General features: G+C 39.1%; 2 protein-coding genes across 11 annotated transcripts in view; one reads left to right on the top strand and one right to left on the bottom strand.

Moving 5' to 3' along the window:
- The window catches only part of ZC3H13 (zinc finger CCCH-type containing 13), a 48,725-nt gene extending 47,711 nt beyond the window's left edge, over nucleotides 1-1,014 (top strand). For all 10 annotated transcript variants that reach the window (XM_087947796.1, XM_087947815.1, XM_087947820.1 and 7 more), the window contains one exon: nucleotides 529-1,014. In XM_087947796.1, coding sequence (XP_087803922.1) covers nucleotides 529-696 — 168 coding nt within the window. In that variant the 3' untranslated portion in view covers nucleotides 697-1,014. The remainder of the gene's footprint in view (nucleotides 1-528) is intronic.
- A 1,873-nt stretch (nucleotides 1,015-2,887) lies between these two features.
- On the bottom strand, nucleotides 2,888-22,151 carry CPB2 (carboxypeptidase B2). Its single transcript, XM_087947837.1, has 11 exons — nucleotides 22,050-22,151; nucleotides 15,036-15,111; nucleotides 12,727-12,851; nucleotides 12,516-12,624; nucleotides 10,720-10,821; nucleotides 10,237-10,341; nucleotides 8,366-8,476; nucleotides 7,231-7,321; nucleotides 6,067-6,269; nucleotides 3,215-3,299; nucleotides 2,888-3,126 (listed from the first exon to the last, which is right to left on the bottom strand). The coding sequence occupies exons 1-11, from the start codon at nucleotides 22,124-22,126 to the stop codon at nucleotides 2,942-2,944; spliced, it is 1,269 nt and encodes a 422-aa protein (XP_087803963.1). The 5' UTR covers nucleotides 22,127-22,151; the 3' UTR covers nucleotides 2,888-2,941.
- Between the last annotated feature and the right edge of the window lie 288 nt (nucleotides 22,152-22,439).

Below are 22,439 nucleotides of genomic sequence, written 5' to 3' on the forward strand. Positions count from 1 at the left end.
GTCATATTTGTATGGCCGTCCATTTCCCAAAAGCACGGCTGTGTTCTCCCAGAATTCTGGGGCAGAATATTTCTTTTGAAAAGTGAATTTACATTTAACCTTACAAAAAAGGTACCTGATCCTTAATATTTGGAGTTTCCTGTTTTGACTTCTTCCTCATCTTATCTATCTGCAGGCTTATGATTGTTTTGGACATCTTTCATCTAGAAAAGGAGTCCCCAACTGGGCCCAGTGTGAGCTGTCGGCGCCCAGATCAGCTTCCACAAGTGGTGGGGCCAGCACACGTGCCTGCCGCTCGTGCAAGTCGATCACACATGTGTGCCGGCCCGCTGTTTGTGCAGCCCGGTTCCCCTCTTCCCCCCTAGCCAGGCCCGCTGACCCAGAACTTTTGGTGCTGTGCCTCCAATAATTTCAATTGTGTATATATTTTTACAGAATAAAATATGCTGCTTCTGAAATGCTAGTAATCATACATTAGAAAACTTATCATGCAATCATTGCTAATATAAGTCATATCCTGTCTAACAGGGCACAACAAAACAAACCTACACAAATCCTCCAGTGGTGGACAACGAGTTGCTACGGCTAAGCCTACGATTGTTTAAACGCAAGACTGTGCAGCAAGGGTCTGGGCCAGATAAGACAGAGGATTCTAAACTGACACAACCCTATGTTCCAGAAATGTGCCTGACCTGAGCCAGAGCCTCCTGCCCTATGGTTGTTTCGTTTCACTGTTTGATAATATTGATGTTTGCAGTCTTACTTCCTTTAAGTATGATGTTGCCACAAGAATGAAAATACTCAAAAAGAGTACATGTGTGGATTCTGAGACAGAATGACAAGGAAAAGTATTTAGTACAAAAACCGAAGACCACTTTGTCTGTTTTTGCTGCATGTTTTATGACAAGAGTTCTAACCATGGATTTTATTTAAAAAGTCACTTGTGTTTAAGTGTGTAAAAACGTCCATTTTGGGATATCTGTTTTATCATCTATTAAATTTTTAAGAAGAAAACAGTTCTGATTTTTTTCCATTTCTTTTTTCTCTTTTTTCCATAACATTTCCTTTGTAAGATCAATAAGCTAATAATCTTTGCCATCCAAAAAAGAATCATAAAAAACACAATGCATGTTATCTACATGAAGTCCTTTTTTTTAATTATGAAGGTGAGATAAATCCAGTTGCATGCTCAGTGGAATTCCTCGGACGCTAGAGGAAAAGGTGGGATTATTTTTTCCAGATCTTCCTCTAGGTCAGGCCTCAGCGGGGGCTACACCTGAAACACCCTTGATGTTTAGTTTAGTTTGTGGTTAATATGCTTTTGAAAAAGGTTCCATTTGAAATATATCTAGACATCCTCACCAAATGTTCTTGAAATGTATTAGGTCATAATCTAAAAGTGGCGATGCTAGTAGTGTTTTACATATATTCTTTTTGTTTGTTTGAACATACTGACTTTGCTGTTTAGCTGCTTGTTTTTAACCTGACTGCAATTATCTCTCCAACCAAGGATGCTTTGTATGATCAGCCAGTAGGAGGCACCTACATTCCAGAAAACAAAGAGCAGTTGGAAAATGTGGTTTTGGGTGAGATGTTTCTTCAGTTTGCATTTCAATTTGGTTTCACCCAAGACCATTCACAGATGGTCTTCAGACTGTGACCAGAGCTTCAGAACCCTTCTGAAAATTGGATTGTTTTATTTCTGCCTTTTTTTTTGTTTTTGTTTTCTTTCTCTAAATATCCCACCCCATTATTGATCCTATTTTTTCAGTTTATCAGTGTTCTGTGCCATTGGATAATTTGAGGAAGAAATGTCCCCCGTCCCCCCCCGCTGGGGTCTTTTTCTTAAGATTTGTTCTACCATCTGCAGTGTTAGATTATAATTATCTCTTGCACACAGGTGATGTTATTTAGGCTGTTTAACAAGAACAGGAGGCTAATATCATAAAGAAGAACAATATAAATATTCTCATTGTCTATAATGGACAAAAGATCTAGTTACAGGTGTGACTTTTTTGTGCTATTAAGATAATTATAATTATAAGGTATTAACACAGTTTTGTTTATTGGTCCTCGTTAAAATTGCTTAATGTTGCTGACTGAAGCACTGGTCGAGTGTCTCAACACCACATGGTTACCAAACTGATTAAGGAAAATATTCTATATTCCTCCTAAGTTGGAGATCAGTACCACTACAAAAAGCTTCATTTTCATACATGTTTGATCCTCCGCTTGCAGGTTCTGTGACATTTTCACATAGTGCACTGTTAACAACACAAGGCTGAAAGGCTGGGTTCTTTCTTTCTAGAAAAAAGGCCTAAAATTTGGCCGTTTGCCTTTGAATGTACTTACAGACAATACATGGAAATCAATTATTTCTAATAAGAGATTTCAGAAATGATCTAAACCAGGGGTGTCCAACCTTGGCAACTTTAAGACTTGTGGACTTCAACTCCCAGAGTTCCTCAGCCAGCTTTGCTGGCTGAGGAACTCTGGGAGTTGAAGTCCACAAGTCTTAAAGTTGCCAAGGTTGGACACCCCTGATCTAAAGAAAGGTTTTGAACCTTGCATAAGGATAGCACTACTTTGCTACTCATTAAAGCAGCCACGTTTTTTTTAGGCTTCCAGCTTAGCAAACCCCCCCGGCCCCCATGCAGCTACTTTAAGAGTTCCAATTGACTTTTAAAGCAGTAGCACCCTTCTTCAGGTTTGTATGGGGGAAAAAAAGTTGCAAATGCTTTTAAACAGCAGCTGAGCAATGCTGTGTTCATAAAGCCATTCTTCAGAATCAGGTTTGAGCAGCCTCATTATCCATACTGTTTATCATAGAAAAATAACATGGAAAGTAAGTCCCATTTGAAATTAAAATAGCAAAACAGCATGAATGAAGCGGTCTGTGTGTAATGCTGTGCTGCATAATGCCAAAATGGGATGGCATGGTTTACATATTGTTAATCACATGTGAAGCTATGATTTTGATTCCGGTGATTGCTTCGTAGCAGGTTGGCTTAATGAGATGCTGAGGAAGTAAGAATCCATATCTTCCTTTGTCCCGAAGCTCAAAAGTAAAAGAATACTTAATACCTTGGTCGTAAGCCCAGTCATCCGAACCACCTGGGGCCAAATCTATGAGGGAAAGCAGAAGTATTAAGGACCCAAGGTCAGCCATGGCTTGTTGATAAACAGAGGTACTTTTTGTTCTCTCTGTACTTACAGATTGTCTGTGCACCAGAGCCTGCCACGTAGCGGTTGTGGTAGGCGTTTCTAATAGCACCCGTCACTTGGTTGGCCACCAGTTGCTGAAAAGAAGAGATCTGGTTAATTAAACCGTCACGGAGAGTGTATATTTTAAGTCCGATCGCAAAAAGAGAGTTGTCCAGAAAAGACTTTAATCTTTTTTCTGGATGTTCGTGAGCTGCCTTTATAAACTAAGTTTCCCAAGGATGGCCCAGAGAGTTTGAATTCTTCACAACATTGTAACGAAATTTAAAAATGTACATTTTTTACAGGAAATATAAAAAAAGCTAAAGCTGCAAGTAAGCAGAAGAGGTGTCGGTCCCAGACCTAGCATGTTTGATATTAAAATCCTATCTGTGGTTTACCATGATGTAAAAACTAGGCTGTTGTGTGCCCGTGGCTTTGTATTAATCTCCCTCTATCCAGTGATCGCATGCTTTTGGATTTTACCCTTTTCTTTTGTGTCCTTTTCGCAAGTTCTGCTGTGTTTGTTTGCTTTGGTTCGTAGTCTGAAATCCATTTTGTTACCGGTATATTATGGCTGACATTGTTTTCTTGTGTAGACAAGGGGGAATCTAAAATGTGTAGGGCAACATTGACTTTCATTTAGCAAAGGCAAGCATAAAAGGCGACTGTAGAAATAAATTTAATTTTAAATGTAGGTATTTTTGTCTGGTAATAGAACAGATGCTTGTTGACTGACAAGCTTTTGAGTTTCCCAGAATTGAGCTGCAACAGATTGTGAGATTACAGGAGGAGAAGAGCCAAAGAAGAACATTGTCCTCGTGGGGGCAGCACTTTTATCTTATCCAATGCCAGTAACTATGGAGAAAACATTGCACTTCAATTTCAAACTTGGAAGCTTTTAAGATGTGTGGGCTTAGACTCCCACAAATGGATTCAGCTCCCAAAAATGCTGGCCAGGGAATTCTGGGAGCTGAAATCAACACCTTAATGTTTGAGATACGCTGCTCTAAATGCAGCAATCTTACAGTTTTGAGTTACGCAGTGAAAACTCTTGAAGAGCACAGGACAAGCAAAATCCTTTTGTCAGGAAAGCCAAACCATCTCAGCGCGTAGACTCTAATAACAAAGTTCTACATCCTTGAAAGATGCTATTATTGCTGAGAGTAATTAATCGCTCACTATAGCGATCCTCAGTCTGAAGGGTTGGCCATTTGATCATTCATTTTTCTTTACAAAAATAAATAATTATTTAGATAAATACTCTCTCTGGTTCCAAAACTTTTTATGTGGGTATTTAATTTAATGCTTTTGGCATTTTAATTCCTGAATTCTTTTTCATTATTTGTACTAATTAAAAAGTAATATATCATACTCACTTCTTTCTGCATTATACTAGTTTAATATAATGTATTAAAAATAGTTATCTGTTTTAATACATTATTTCTCTTATAGTATATGTTGTAATTGGTCACAAACATCCAACAAACCATGATTTCAGTTCTTGATTCATTCTAATGGGATAGATTCCCTGGTTTGGGGTTTGGAGAAAGCCTGGCTTATAAACATTCATCTTAGGAGAAATACTCAACATATGTTTACTTGCTTGGACCTAAGTAACATGCATACATCATACAAACTTGCTTCTGTGCTATGTATGTCATGTTGCCTGGCTGCTATTGTACTATAACCTTCAATGTAATTCCCCTGTAGTTAGATATGAAAAAGTGCAAACACTCTATGAATTGTCTCTTACAAGAGACTGAGTATACAGAACAGTATACATCTGTTCTGAATATTCTATATCCCTCGCAGATTTGAAGCATCCTTCAAAATGATAAATACAGAGGATACATGGATCCTGATCCAAAAGTCTGTTTTCTCAGTAAATACTGTTTTTCACACAATAAGATGCACTTCCACCCCCCACCCCCCAAAAAAGTGGGTGGAAATGTCTGCGCGTCTTACAGATTGAATATTGTGGTGGGGGGGAGGGGGTTGGTGCGCTGCCGCGGAACACTGGAGTCTTCGCTGCCGAACAGCTGATTGGCAGCTGGATCGGCCTCCCGGAAAACCACCGATTGGCTGTTCTAGGCAGTGGGGACCGTAGCTGCCGCCTATCGCCACCCATTCACCACCTATCACCATCGCCCGATCACTGCTGATGGGTGGTGGCGAACAGGCAGCGATAGGCAGCGGCTGTGGTGATCCCCGCCACCTAGAACAGCTGATCGGCGGTATTCCGGGAGGCCAATCCAACTGGCAATCAGCTGCTTGGCAGCAAAGGCTCCAGTATCTTCCGCCGGCAGCAGCAGCTTAGATCAGTTGACTGGTGGTGAGCACAACGGAGCGGTGCCCTGATGAGCCATGTGCTGGGGCTGCAATAATGTGCTAAAGCTGACCAGGCTGTTTGCTGCAAGGACACTAGCCAGATGAATATCGGATGGATGTTGGGAGGCGGAGGCAGATTTTTTCCCCCTTGTTTTCTTCCTCTAAAACTAATGTGCGTCTAATATTCCGGAGTGTCTTATGGTGCGAAAAATACGGTGCATGAAAGCCAAAAATAAGGCATGTGGGAATAGACAAGTTGCTTGTTATGAGAAATCACACAGAAAGTCTTGGTGGTACTTTCCTTCAGTGAAGTGCAGTTTTTGCTGTGTTTCCCATGGGTTCTTTGTAATAATGGCGCGCTTCAAATGCTGGAGGAAGAGGGAACCAGCTAGGTGGCGCGTTTAACAACAATATGGCCACTTCTGTGCTTGAGCGGCCTCTCATTCCACTTTTTTTAGGCCTTTGCCCTTTAAGAAGAAACCAAGTCCAAAACCGTTGCAAAGGCCCCTGGCTCACTTAAAGAAGGGTTCTTACCAGCTCATCATGATCTTTAGATATATTTTTAGTATATGAATATGGAAACAGAACCATCTGGGAGTAAGAGTGCATTGTTAGGTATGCTTTAATACGATCCTTGTGCTTTCTGAGAAAATTAACCACGGCTTTTACTTCTGGTTCAGATTCGGGGTAAGGTCCGCAGTAAGTCTCTTCGCAGTCATTTCTGGATCCACCTTTTCCTTTAAGAACAAATAAAAGCCTTATAATTAGCTTATAATTATAGGACCTTCTGTCAAATCTCAGTCTGCTACTAATAATCGTGTATTATCAGAGCATTCCCCCTTTTTCAGGCTGAGGCGGGTGGGCCTTTAATTCACATGGGGTTACTGGCAAAGTGCAAAACTTAAATTTGAGTCATTTAAAAAATATATCTGTGTATTTAAGCAATTTCCTTTCTGGCTCCTTAAAAATTACAGTACAAGTTGATGACAAAAAAAAAATAAAGGCACAGGGAAGTAGTTGCCTTCTTTTTGTATACTATGGCTGTTTTGTGTGTGGCATTTTGCTGCTTAGCTTCACTTAAAGAAAAAGACAAGCAAGTCACCAGAATATAAACTGACAGCAAACCGCTCTCCTTACTAGCACTCATGATGTTACCTAGTTTGGTTAATGAAACATCTTCAAGAAAACAAGCAAGCTCAGAGATCACCAAGGACCCTTCTCTTAAGAAAAAAGACGATTTCATTTGAGGATGAGAACAGGGTACCATCTGCCTCCTCCAGCTAACTAACTGAAACCATCAGAAAACCTTCATTCCTGGGTGAAACTGGATGCTTTTCTGATGTTATATATGGAACCACATTTTGTATTCTTGTACATTTTTCCAAGCTATTAAGCTCTAGTTCAGCCTTCTCCAGTCAAATGTACACCAGAACAAATGTACACCCTGACTAGCATGGACTGATGATAGTATATGTAGTCCAACACAATCTTGGGGAATCTTCTGAGCAATTCTATACCTACGTATTGGAAAATAAAATTGATTTTGGTGGTGTTTAACATAGGATAGGTTTGGAGAGCATTTTATATATCAAGTAAAGTATGAAACTTGTTTTCCCCAAGTATATGTAGATCAGTTTATACTTGATGCAATAAATATTCATAGTGTCTATGTGTATGTACAAACAAACATCATCTTACCACACCAGCCTGCATCAAAATTGCGATTCATATCTGTCCCAATGCAGTGGTTGTTGCCATGCTTTGAGCGGCTTTTTCTCCACATTCGATTCTGTAGGTAACACACACACACACACACACACCAGTATTTATGTAAAATATTTTAATGTTAATATCACCAATGCGTAATTTGTAACCTAAAAAATCTCATCGCACATAATTGCACTTTTGAAAACAAGGCTTCCCAAAGAACCCCTTGTTGATATCGCAGTGTTTTCCAAGCAGGCATTATTGTAAATGTTAAGGTTGATCCACGGACGCAAGTAAATGTGTGCTTAAATGAGTCTAAAATGCTCAGTATTTGTGTTGATTGTGAGCATCGCAGCCAAAGTAATACACACTGCAGACAAAATGGGGGCGTGCTTGTAAGAGCCTGAAGACTGGAATCTAGCACTAAGGCCACCAATGCTCCAAGTGCTGCTGGCAATCCCAAGCTTGAAAAATACACTCCTCAAAAAAATAAAGGGAACACTTAAACAACACAATGTATGGATATACAGTACACTGTCAAACAAGTCATTCTTGATACTATTCACTTGTGGGACAAGATGAATTCCTATTCCCTGCTTTCACAAGGTGCAGAATTTTGTTGAGATGAGCACCAGCTAGGAAAACCAAATATGAAGCTCATTGCTAAGTTTGTAACTTACACCAAATTTGAAAATACTTTTTTCCTGCATCAGGCACCAGATTAGACACAGCAAAATACATTTATAAAAGTATTCTTTTTTATAACTATATTTCTAAAGTGAATACATTTGATAAATAATGTGTAGTGAGCATATTTATTTTATTTATTGGAAACCAGCATCTAATGCCCAGAAAATAGGGTCAAAGTATGAATCATTCTGTAAACATTGAAATTAGAAGCTAATGTTTTATGTGTGATCTAGCAGGAAATTTGCATTCCCTCCTCTAGTAATATTTTAAGAAAAGAGGCAATCCTGCAGCACAAAGCTTACTGATGTGAATACTGTGTTATGACACATAAGGTAATGCAACGTTGTAACAAGTCATCTCAATGAAGATTATTTGGACTTTCAAACTTTCCAGACCAAATTTCATAATATATCTAGAAAAAAAAAAGTATACTTACAGTAGTCCATGTATACTCATAACCATCCACATTCATTATCGGCATGACATAGAAATCAAGGCGCTGTAGAAGTCTTGCCATTGTTACATCCCTGTCTAGAAATTGTGTAACCTAAAAGTGGATGCAGAAATAAGATTTAATGGAAACTGCCGAGTACTTTGCTGTATCCAATCAGTTATTCAAGCATTGCTATATTTGAGCATAGCTACATTCTAATTTGCATAATTCTATGTAGAGGGGTTGTAACCCACACTCATTTTTAGGTTGTCTTTTGCTATCTCTAGTAAACAACTGTGCTTCACCAACAGGGTCTGAACCCTTTATTAAATAACTATGGAGTTATTTCTCCTGCACGTATTGGAATTATCTTCCCCCCTTTCCTCCAAGAGCTCAAGTTTGCATGCATAGGACTGGAGAGAATTTATAGGTGAGAAGAAAAGATAACTTATCCCTACTCCTATCCCTTTTTGTCCTGTTTTCAGAATTGAGGACAGACTTCTTGTGCCCGCTTTCCCAACCTAGTGCTAGTCAGATATGTTGGATTACAACTCCCACCATACTAAGTCAATGGATGATAAGGGAGACAGCTTAACACAAGCAGAGTGCAACAGACTGAAGGAGTCCCTGCTGGATTTTTACTCCGCTAATAGTTGTTGACTATAAGAGGCAATGCTCATCTCCATTTCAAGGCTATTGAGCTGCAGCTGTCTGATGACATTTCCATGATCATGTGGCTAGCATGATGTCACAGAGCACTGTTACCTTTCCACAGTAGTGGTACCTATATATCTACTTGCATTTGCATGATTTCGAACTGCTAAGTTGGCAGGAACTGGGGCAAGGACGGGAGTTCATGTGGCTGGGCTTTCCAGGAAGCAAGCCTACCGTCTTAACAACCAAGCAACTGCACCACACCTGAAGAAGAAGAAGGCTTGCCTCCCCCCCAAACCCCCCCACAACCTTTTAATATAAGGCTCTGAATTATTTAATAACCATAAAACTTTCCCACTGTGCCTCAGAGTCACACTCTGGGGGCAAAGTTTAAAGATGAGTAGATCTAGTTGCTTACTATTTATCGCCATTGCTTCTCACTTCTTGGGTTAATGCTTTACTCTATGTCCTGTAGAATCCCATGAAGAAAGAGGAATTCCCACCAGGGAATATAGACATTGAACTGGTTTTGTATACTTATAATCTGCTCCCTACTTTACCCCTTTAAGCTGATTTATGCAAAAGCATAATACATGGAATTATCTGAATTTGCATAGTATGACAAATTGCATGACCTGATCTCTTGTCACACTCTAGGCTTGTACGGTTGGCTAGTTTATGGATCAGGGTGTTACATGAACACAATGGTTGTTGACCTACTGACTTTTTCGTTCTCTGAAATGGTACGTGGGAATGACTTTTGGAGATGAGAAAGAGCTGCCAGCCAGAGGGATGGTCAGATAAGAGGAAACTTAGCCCACAGCAGGAAAGAAGACATGTCAACCATCTCAGAAGAGACCCTCCCTAGGTTCTTGGGCTGTAAGGCAATGGGAGAAGTGTACTTTTCAAGTGTGCAAGGTTGATGTCAGCCTTACATGGCTGACGTCAGCCTTACATCCAAACGAGAAGCACACCCAGATGAATTAATTACTTTAGTGTAAGTTTTTACTTTCATTAACAGAATCTCCCTTTATTTTTATCTCGGTCTTCTACCTTCTCTTTAAAATAAATAAAAGACTCCAAGCTCCTTGGGATCCAGAACTCATGTTTATTTATCAAATTCTGAAAAGTACACCCTTTTTTTTTTTGTATCCTTCCTTGGTGGGTATGTAATGTACGTGCAAGTTAGTAAATACTTTAAAAAAAACCCATCAACTTACGTGTCCTGTAAACCAGAGACAACAAGCTGGTGAAACCCATTCCCTTGCATGGATTCCACAATCAATCCAGATGGCATTTTTGGGAGTTCTGCTTCTATGTGAAAACTAATAAAAGGGAATTTAATGGCATAGGTTCCCAAGAAGACATATGGCTACTTGATCACATTGATTATCCTAAAGCAACATTGCTTGTAAAATAATTTCCAAAATAACATGCTACTTTCAAGTTTTAATATCAGTGCAACAAGCAAAAAAATTAAAATTGTCCCTCTCCTGAAAAGTAAATCAAAATCCAATGGAAAGTTTTTGGCTCTCTTGAGTCCATTTTCTCAATAAATCAAGTCAGTTGCAATTGGACGTACCCACTTGGCATGCCCAGAGGGGTCCCAAAATTGCTTCAATTCCACCTCTACCTGGTTCCCTGTTCCAGGTAGCATTTCACCTTCTGAATCTGAAGGAATTGTGAAGTTTGGCCAAGCATACCTTCAAAACATAAAGCGGACGTTTATCAAAAGAATATCCAATGTGTATCTTTTGGATGATATCAGGATGTCTTGTGGCTATTTCATCCATCCATGTATAGATCTAAAAGATAAAATGGCTCTTTCAGCAGAGATAGGGCATTTTAAATCTTTGAAGTAACAACTTCCTTCTATTATTCCATCAGTTAATTCCAGATGATATCAATAGGATCCCAACTACTATTTGTGTCTTTCCTTATTTTTTCCAGGATGGTTGTATATTGAGCACAGACTAAACCAAGTTCCACAAAATTGGGATATAATCAATATTTCTGAAGGTCAGGACAGCTATTTAGGCAATTTGTGTGTTCCAATAATTAAAAGAATAATGGAAGAGGCAGGAAAAAGCAACTGGTGTGACCTAACTGTTCCTGCAATATACTTACAATACCAAGTTAGCTTATTTTACAGGTTTAACGTAATGATTTGAAGAAGATAAAACATGGAAATATTGTTGCGTATTTTAAACCCAATTTTTTATTGTTGTCAAAAAGGGTTTTGAGCTGATTAAAAGCATTACATTAATGGTACAAGATATGGGTCATAAAACTCGAGGAGCAATTACACCAAAAAGTCTTACCACTTTTAGAGAATTAAATTATATCCTTAGCGGGTGAAAAGAAGCATAACTTTGGACTTGTCTCTCTGGCATAAAAATAAGGAACAAAATGACAATAATTGGATCTTTCTCTAGCAAACCATAATGTATTACTTTAAAGGCCTTGTGAAAAAAAAAAACCTCAACCTTAACAGTCTTCCCAAAAATCTCCAAGGAAGATGTCATTATAATTTTAGGCTGGTTGGTGGCAGTCAGAATTTCCTCTTAGCTGCATTTTACACCAATTGCTGTTTCCAAGCACACTAATCTTCAAACCAAATCCAGCTCTTAAAAAGTGGTGTTGATTAAAGTAGTGGTGATGAAGGTGTGCACTCCAGTAGGATCCCACTTGGTAAACCAGCCAAATGTGGGCGAAGGTTCCCCCCTATAATCATACTCTCTCTCCATGAATCCAGAACTCTCAAGTTGCCGGTCCAAGTTGCAGCCGACCAGATGAGAGAGAGCAACTCTGTCTTCTTTCCGTTCAATTTGGTCACTTGCCCAGAGCAATTATTGACTCATGGCATCCAGGGAAGATGTTTTTGTTTGTTGACCTAAACAACCTTACAACTATTTGACTATGAAATCCTTGGTTAGTAACTCCCTGAGAACCTGAATTTCTCCCTGAGAAATTCTAGAACTAGAAAACCTTGAATTACGCCGTCTTCGGTCTGACCTAAGCATGGTATATAAAATCATACATTGCAATGTCCTACCTGTCAGTGAATACTTCAGCTTCAACCATAACAACACAAGAGCACACAATAGATACAAACTCAAAGTTAACCGCACCAAACTTGATTGCAGGAAATACGACTTCAGCAATAGAGTGGTCAATGTCTGGAATACTCTACCCGACTCTGTAGTTTCTTCCCCAAACCCCAAAAACTTTAACCTTAGACTGTCTACTATTGACCTCACCCCTTTCCTAAGAGGTCTGTAGGGGGCGTGCATAAGCGCACCAACGTGCCTACCGTCCCTGTCCTATTGTTTCTCTTATTCTTTTATTTTTCTTATATGTACCCATTTCATGTATTCACAACTATGTATACATTTATACTTATTATCTTGTAAACAATTGACAAATCAAATAAATAAATAAATAAATAAAACCTACCACAGGGTTTAGGAATAAAGGGACCAATTGCACCAAGTCTTACCACTTTTGGAGAATGATATTGCTCATAGAATGAAATAGAACTGCGGGGGGTAACAGTGTCATTGATGGTTTGTAGGTCAATAATTTTCTGAACATCATCCAGAGAAACTCTGAAAAGAAAGCGCATAACGGTTCCTCATCTTTGATATAAAAACAAAAATGGTAGTAGCCTTCTTGCAGGCATGGACAGCACAGAACAGAAAGCATCATACCTGAATAAAATGGCAGATCGGTTAAGCTCCGCTTTCACGTTATCTGCATCAGAAACATTGACATAAAAATGTACCTCCTTATTCCTTACAATGTTCTCAGGGGAAACAGGTTGCCAAAGCACAATCTATTTTGAAATGAAAGAGAATGACACGCAGAATGGGGTCATTGATTACTTCTTATACTTTCTCACGGCAATCCATTTTATCTTGCAGCTTTTAATTTATGCTCCTTTTATGCAAAATATTTTGAGAGAAGTAGTTGGGGGCTTCCTTTCTACTCGTTCTGGAACTAAACTCAAAACCAGTAAGGTAGAAAACTAGTAATTTTCTGTCATATCTATCTTGATTTTGCTACTTCAGTTTACATATTAATTCTCATTGCATGATAATTATCGATCTACTAATGTAAATTGCATGATGCAAGAATGATGTTCCCATTGCCATCACCATAAGTATGTATATTCCTATAAATACATTAACTAAGGGGACATCATGAATCTTTATTTTACTCCCTGCTCAAAATTGCTAATCCTAATCTGTGTTTTTACTTCAGTTCTACAACAGTCTAGAAATAGCTTTCAATGCCACATTTTTGCAAAATCTTCCACAAAGCTTGTTGAGCCACGGTGGCACAGTGGTTAGAGTGCAGTACTGCAGGCTACTTCTGCTGACTGCCAGCTGCCTCAAATTTGGCAGTTCAAATATCACCAGGCTCAAGGTTGACTCAGCCTTCCATCCTTCCGAGATCGGTAAAATGAGGACCCAGGTTGTTGGGGGGCAATAGGCTGACTCTGTAAATCTCTTAGAGAAGGCTGTAAAGCATGGTGAAGTGGTGTATACCGGTAAGTCTAAGTGCTATTGTTATTGTTCATTTTATTATACACTTTTTTCTATCAATAAATGTAATCCATCTTTCTCACATTCAAACACTTCTTAGTGACCCACTGGCATCAAACTGCATGTCTCTTTCTGAATGTTGCTGTCATCCCTCGCAGTCTGTCAACCAAACTTCTGCAAAAGACTTTCTTAGGCACACCTAACTCATTAATTCCCACTCTCACACACCCCACCCCACCCCAGTTTTTGCATGCACTCTTGCTACCTTCACCTTCGTGAAGGGGAACAATAACAACTTTCTTCCAGTTGTTAGACTGAGAGATGCAATCTTCACATATACTCTTGGTAAGGGCTGAAGATGGCAATGTGACAAATACAGACATGATATTCTTCCGATTAAAATCAGAATTCTGATTTTTTTGGGAATCGCCCCCTCCTTTCCCCCCACCCTTTCTTCTCCTCCTTCCCCTCCCCTCGGAGGCCCCGAGTCAGGAGTTGCTGGCGTGGCTCACGCGGCTCCAGTCCCGCGTTGCCTCAGGAAGGAAAGGCAAAAGGAAGAGCCGCGGCGGCGCTTTGCAACGGCAGCAGCGGCTCCTGGTTTTGCCTTTCCTTCCCGAGGCAACGCGGGACTGGAGCCACGTGAGCTGCGCCGGCGGTAGCAACTCCTGACAGCCCCAGCCGGATACCTGAGCGGAGCCCGGGCGGTGCGGCGGAGGCTGCTGAGCGGCAGGAAAAGGGAGCTGGGCCAGCCACAGACCAGCCTCCGTGCAACACGCCGCCACCCGGCCCTGGCGAGGGAAGGCAGCGGGCGCTCCCCGGGCGCGCGGCGGGGGGTCTCTTTTGGCCGGCCCCAATTTTTTTTTCAGAGCGGAATATCATGCCTGCAAATAAGATAGGCAGAACCATTGTGTAAAGATGGAAGAGATGCCAATCCCACCATTAGTGTAACTCCACACATTTCTATGTGATGATGATTCAGATTTAATGTAGCTGCCTACTCCATTAAATGTACAACTCTTCATTTTGTTCCAAGCAATTTCTACATGCTCTTTTAAAAAGTCTACTTACTATGCATTTTATTGGGAGATTAATCTATCCCCCAATATATTTTTAAAAATATATTAAGGGATAGATTAATATATACCTATATAAACTGCTGTTTCCTGCAATTTTTCTACTTTCACTCTTTTGTTTCACCTTTTTTTTCCCTTCTGTGTCCATTTTTTCCCCTTAAGCTCCATTCTAAATATTACCAAAAATGGTTGCAAATGAATACTGTTTTCTGACTAGATTTATATATCACCCTTAGCTGCTTTTGGCTGGGTTAGTCCTAAACTGTTTACTAACCAACATGGCTCATTTCACATCACACTAAGCCAAAAGCAAATCCAACCCATTACACTTTAAAGCAATGTGAAAATCCAGCTTTTCTGCAGTATGGTTCTGCACTACGGTTTGCCAAAAGCTATTACCTCAAAAGCATTGGTCAGATTCCGTAGAACGTCCGCTTCTCTGTCAGATTTTGGAAAAGCCCACAAAACCTGATCACTGAAAGAGAAAGAATGAGAATGCAAAGATCTGAGCTGCAGAAACCATGGACCGAAATTATGAGTTTCCCATTCTGAATGACTGAGCAGCCATGAATGTACAAAAGAGCCATGTTGGCGCAGTGGTTAGAATGCAGTATTGCAGGTTAATTCTGCCCACAGCCAGCAGTTCGATCCTTATCAGGCTCAAGGTTGACTCAGACTTCCATCCTTCTGAGGTTAGTAAAATGAGGACCCACATTGTTGGGGGCAATTGGCTGACTCTGTAAACTGCTTAGGGAGGGCTGTGAAGCGGTTTATAAGTCTAAGCGCTATTGCTAGTGCTGTAGACTTCAAATAATGTTGCAAGGAGCCATTCCAGGAGCTTTGGCTCATCTAGCATATTTTGGAATAGCCCACATTGACTGAGAAAGTCTGATTGATCTGCTGGAATGGAGTCTGGCTGGAACTGGAAAAAATATTGCACATTTCTCATGGTATATGGTGTATGTGATGATTTGAGCCTCTGCATGCCTTTGTCTTAATGTCAGTGACCCTACATAGATGTAGAACCCAACCAAACTGGAAACTCACTATGAGCAAATGAAATATCCTGAGGATGCAGCTAAATATACTGCCCTGCAAGCCAGATAAAACCATGTTGGTTTATCCAAGTGTGGCTTTGAAGAGAGTTACGAATAGATATGCAAGTAGTCCTCGACTTACGACAACAACTGAGCCCAACATTTATATTGTTAAGTGAGACATTTGTTAAGTGAGTTTTGACTTATTTTGCAACCTTTCTTGCCACATTTATTAAGTGACTCACCACAGGTGATAAGATAGTAACATGGTTGTTAAGTGAATCTGGCTTCCCCATTGATTTTGCTTTGAAAAAAGAGGACATGTGAATGAGGGAACTGCACATTTGTTTTTGTTTTTCCATCATTGTGAAAGTGTAATTAGGTCATTATATCTGTTTTATTTCCTATGGCCATTTTCATTTAAAATGAAAAGTCCCTATCACTTATAAATCACATTGTTGTGAAATCAAGAATCAGTACGAGCTTAAAAAAACATGACTTGTAGGAATTCAGAAACCATATGAAATTTGGTACCTGAAACCATATTTGTTAAAGGAGTGGTCTCTGGGCTTCTTTCCTGCAAGGACCTAATCCCCAACTGTGCTTCCTGGAACCATATAGCTAGGAACGCCTCTATTTTAATTTTTACTTTTTTTTTTTTAACATACAAATTTAGAAACCATCTATCTCACTCACAGAGCAACTATTTATATCAGGGGTCTTCAAACTTGACAGGGTTAAGACTTGAGACTTTTGGGTTGAGCTTCTTCGGTGAAAGACTGAATCCGCGATCGTGCACGGTTTCGATCCGTGCTCGCTGCCGGAGTGCCCCGAGCCAGCTGGATTCTGGACTAAGCCATCCCGTAGAGGTGGTGAAGAGTGGGGAGACCACCAGTAGGGTCAAGGAGAGCTGCATCTCTCCTCCTCAGCTGGCCATTACTCCCTTTCCTGAAGGCGGTTGCAGCGGTGGTCAGAAATGGCCACCTCAAAGAAGAACTCAACCGGAAAAGAATGTGCAGGAGGAAGATAAGAAGAGAAAGTTTTGGTTGACCGGGTTGAACTGAAAAAGCAACAACGTAAGGTACCCTGGAATTTGAACTATAAAAAATAACATTGTTCCCAAAGAAGACTTTGAAGCAGCGAAGGAGAGAGGGAAGGGAAAGAATTTGGCTTTTTTTCCTTCCCTTCCTTATACTAATAGCTAAGAGATTTAAGTAAGAAATTGACAAAAATCCACTTTGACATCAATAGGCATTTAAGCTGAAAATAAAATGTCAAAGGGATAATAAAGACTTTTGGATACTCAAAAACCTTTAAAAGCAGGAAAGGAGAGAAAAGGAAAGAATAAAAGGGCAGGATCTGGAAAAATGGAGGAGACTGCCTGGAACTAAAAGGAACTTATAGTGAAACCTTAACAAGATTCCTAAAAGATACATTCTAACTGAAACTTTGTAACAAAATAATAGAATCCCAGGAAGAGGAAGTGGAAAAAAGAGGCAAGAAGAAACAGCTTTGGATTATTTGGATTACTTGGTGATTTTTGGATTGTTGGCTATTGGATTTGATTAAACGAGTAAAATCAATCGGGTGGTTGTTTAAAAATTTTAAAATGGCATCACTTTTAGAAGAACTGAAAATGGAACTTAAAAAAACAGAAAGAAGGTGCACAAGAAGGAACAGGTTCTTTTGGCTTCGTATTTCAATTTTTAGAAATGGAGATCTGGAACTATGAGAAACAACAAGAAATGCTTGTAGAACAAGAAGGTCGGGACAAAGAAGAAGCCATCTTTAATGATCAAGTAACTTTATGTTGGGGGGGGAGGAAAGGGGGGAAAGAGAGTGAAAAGTTTAAGATTTGAAAAAACAACCCAAAAAAGAATAGTTTGAAAAATAATTACAATATTACGAAGCAACAGAAGAGAGGATTACAGAAGAGAGAATTAGAAGTAGAGAGACAAGGGGGCAAAAAGGGGAGGGAGAAGAAGAGGGGGAAGAAGGAAAGGAAAAGAAGTTATAAAAGACAGAAACAAGATATAGAGAAACAGGGAAAATGTATAAGGATTGAAAGTATAAGCCTATTTAGAGATAATTGGTGAAAATTTAATTGAAAAAGGGATTCTGCAAAGGTACATAAGATAGTACCTTTGGGGTTTTTAAAACACTAATTGCTAGAACCAAACGCCTGGCAGACAAGACACACATAAAGACTGAACTATACACCCTGACTAAAGTACTGACAGCCAACGGCTTCCACAAAAGCAAAATCATTGGCTGGATCCACAAAAACACACTGAGACATAATGGAGACCTAGAAGATGAACAGACCTATGGAACAGCTGTCCTGCCCTACATAAGAGGTACTACAGACAAAATCAGTAAGATACTACAAAGGCATCATATCAAGACTGCCTTCAAAATAGGCAGAAAAATAGCAGCCATCCTTAGAAATCCCAAAGATAAAATTGACCTGGAAAACCAAGGCATATATGAAGTCCCCTGTGCATCATGCCTGGCCACATACATTGGACAGACCAATAGAAGAATAAGTACCCACCTGAATGAACACAAAAATGCAGTAAAAAAGCTGGAACACACTTCCTTACTAGTCCAACACATGAAAGCCACAGGTCATAGCATCAACTTCAATGGCACCAAAACCCTAGCCACTATAGAAAACCCCAGCCACAGAATTATCAGAGAAGCCATAGAGATTGAAAAAAGACCTGAAAGCATGAATAGAAGAGATGATTCCATTATTTGGAAGCCTGCACTCACAAACAAAAAAATATCCACACCACTAGCCAGGCAAACACCTGGGCACAAACAGATCCCCCCTGATACCTCCAGCTCAAACACACCTCAACCAGGCACCCAGATGAAACCTAGCTTCCTAACAAATGATAACCGTCCATTCACTCAGAGCCAAGCTGCACTAAAAGTCTCCAATACAGGAACACAAAGTTGCCAGCCAATCAAGACACAAAAAAAGCCACAAAACAGACAGAAGATATTAGAAACTCCAAGACCAATAAACAAGACCAAGACTCCCAACCAATCAGGATGAAGAAAAAACCATTCTGGCACAGCAATAGGCTAGCCCCAAATTTAAAACTGAAACAACTGTAAAAGTCTGACTCACAGATGAACACAGTACAGAAGCCTGATGATGGCAGATGAGATTCTGCCGAAACGTTGCTACAACTTTAAAAGCACAACTATAATGACGTGGGAAAATGCCTGAACAAAGCTGAATAACATATATTATATATATATATAGTATTTTAAGAATGTACCAAGCAGAATTCGACTGGAAGTTATGTACTATATTGAATGTTATAATTTTAAAGGCATAAATTGAAGTTTAAATAAGAGTTGAATGGATAAAATTAAAAGATACAAAAGTGTCATACTCCAATTAGTAACTACAGGGGAAAATTTGTTTAATGAGAAAAGGCAATATGAAATTGAAACAGGACAGACAAAAGTATAAATATAATGATTAGAAAGATATTGAAACTTAGAAAAAGATATATAATTGAACTTAGATATGAGATAATTAAAAATAAAGTTGAGAAAACCAAGGGAGGGGAAAAATTATGGAGAAAATGTTAAAATAGTAATAAGATATGGAATAGAACACAAAGATGAATATGAAATTGAGTTTGTGTCTGTATGGAGAAGTGATAACCCGGGATCATGCTATTCTCAAAAAAAGATGTTTTATTTGTTATTATGTTTTTGTGAAAACCCAAATAAAATTTATATTAAAAAAAAAAGACTTGTGGACTTCAACTCCCAGAATTTCTCCTCCAGTCATGTTAACTCAGGAATTCTAGGAGTTGAAGTCCACAAGTCTTAAACTTGCCAAGTTTGAAGACCCTTGGTTTATATGGTCTCTCCTCCTGGTGGCTATTCAGAGGTAGTATTCAGCAGGTTCTGACCAGTTCTGGAGAACTGGTAATGGAAATTTTGAGTAGTTCAAATACCACCTCTGACTGGAGATTTTACAGTATCCCTCCCTGCCACGCCCACCAAGCCATGTCTACAGAACCGGTAGTAAAAAAAAATTGAATCCCACCACTGTGGCTATTGATGTTGTATGGGCCACCACTGCTTGAATCCTGGCTATCTGGGAGTCATTTTCTTCTCTGTTGAATAGAACACAAGAGGACTTGCCAAGGAAATCAGCTTGTTTGATAATTCTAGCTAATATAGGCTTGAGTTTCAGGTCAACAAACCAAAATGCTGGGTGTTGATTTAGTTGTGTGCTTGTTATAACAAATCTCTGCTTGCCTGTCTGAAGGCAATTTTTTTTGCCAACAGAAGTATGGCAGGTGGTGAAACCAGTTGATCTGGCTCAAGGTTTTGGCTAGGGTTGTTTGGCAAGTCCTTCTAGGCTTCAGCTGAAGTATAAAGCAGAGGTCGGTGTGAACTGGGTTCATGAACTGGGTTCTCTCCTCTTTTGCTCCAAGTTCACATGTACATCTGGTTCTTCAGATGAGAAGGAAGAGAATGAGAATAATCTCTCCTGATTATGGATAGAAGTATTGAAGGCCACCAAGAAATCCGAAGAACCAAATGGAACCCCCACACACACACACACTTTTCCAAGATCTTATTTAAATCACCACCAGGGTGGTTAAGGATGTTTTAACCCCAAAATTGGCAAAATGCTTAGCGATAAGTAGATTGAAAGTCATTTAATCATTTGCATCCTATTTTACTTGGAGTTGAGATGACATGCTTCCCAAGGCCTATAACAGGTACGGTATATAGTTAATTTAACATCTATAAAAATGTAGAGATTCAGTGTATCATGCTAAATTTAGTTTTGAAATATTTTAATCAGTTTTATTATGCTAATGCAGGTAGACTCATAACCTAGGTCCTCAATAAGGTTGGTGAGATATTGGGCTTGAATTTCACTTGAGGCAGTTGGGTAACCTTATAAAGATAATGGAAACTTCTATAACTGAAATTGTTCTGCTGATGGAACAAATATTGGCACTGAACCTCAGAGCTAAATAATACCCCTTCCTAATCATATTCCAACTTTGAGAAATCATCTGGTGCACTTTATAGATTCATCAAGAAAATGGAATTGAAGACTTCTGGGGTGTGTGATTATATTGTTACAAAGTTCTCGCATATCATCTGTTTCTTACTTGTTTTTCAAATTTAAATAATCAATGCATAGATCCACTAGCAGTGTTAAATTACCTCCCTCCCAATCCTTCCACTCCACCAGGCGCCTGCCATTGTGCAAGTCTTGGATTTCTTGCTTCAGTCATGTTGTTGTTCTAGGCAAAGGGAAATTCCCCATTGTCCCAAACCAACCAGATGAGGAAGTTGGGCCCTGACACGACCAAATCCGGTAGGTGATGATGCTGTGGAACATAGGTGGGGAATAACCTCTTTCTCAGCTGATGGATGGCCATTCATCCCTGAAACTGGAAACTTCGGGGGCGAAATGATTATCAAAGTTTCAAAACAATGAGCTGATTCTAAAACTGTGATGATCTCATTCTCAATATCACGTGATTCACCTGATCTCTCAGGGAACAACCATGCAGTCTGTTCTTGGGAAATCCCTAGATCAGCCAAACTTAGGCAGGAAAAGCACCCGAGTGGTAAGATTAAGGCTGCATCCCTGAATAAACATACAAAATGCAAGGACTAGAGAGAGTAAAGCATTCACTTGCATGGAATCCATTCGTAAACATTTTGGGTAAAAATGGGATTTACCATCCAAGGAAAAATAGTGCATGTAATAAATTCTGTTAATCCACTTATAAAATGAGCTTAAGGATTCCAGTTTGATGGCTAAATTTATTTTTTATTGCGATATAAAGTTTTTTATTAACTTATTAAAAACTGTTGTGATCTGAAGTTTATTATTAACCTATTAAAGTTTATTTTCTTTTGGAAAATCCCTTACAATGATTTATTGAAAATTTGGGACCTGAATGTTAAGAAATCATTGAAGATTTGGATTACTACCCTCTTATTAATTATGTCATAAAAAGTTAGCAGAAACCTAATTGCTTGAGAGAAAGAAAAACAAAGAAGAGGATATAGTATTGTTTTTATGAAATATATATTCTGTTTCGATCAGAAGGAAGAGAGTCATTTTCTCATTTTAGGTGGCAATTTTTTAAAACTTTACTCTAAATTGACTTGTTGAGTTTAGTCTCACTGTGGCATATATTGACATTAAATTGATATGTCATTTGTCTATGCTACAAGTTTCTCATTATGAGTCTTCTCCCCATAATGATTTGACAATATAAAGTTCTGATCTCTTCATCCATTTGGGCATATGTCCTTATTGTCTGAAAATATTTCTTATCTTTTTCACTAAAAGATAAATACATACCTCTGGGAAGCAGAAACAGAGGTCTTTTGATTGAAGATTGATACCAAACAAAAAAGGAAAAACTTTAGCGCAGCCATTTGCAATGAAACCAAGAGAAATAGTGAAGGCTGGTAACTTACTTTGTTGATTTTCTAAAGTCTATATTGAAAGAATGGTTAAAATTTAATATTCTCTCTCTCTTTCTCTCTGCAGTTTCTTTCCCACTTCTGGCAACACCCTTTTCCACTGTCTGAATTTGGGCAGTTCATATCTTTATTAATAATGATCATTGTTAGTATATGCAGTTCTGACTGATTGCTGAGATTAACACAAATTATACTTTGATCCCTGTAGCATGAATTTTATGTTTATCTTTAATTGGGCAGGAAACAAAGCACATTCTCTTCTCAC

The sequence above is a fragment of the Notechis scutatus genome, chromosome 1, assembly GCF_049901735.1.
Source record: "Notechis scutatus isolate UNSWTSFEM ecotype Mainland chromosome 1, rNotScu1.2, whole genome shotgun sequence".
NCBI classification, from domain to species: Eukaryota; Metazoa; Chordata; class Lepidosauria; order Squamata; family Elapidae; genus Notechis; species Notechis scutatus.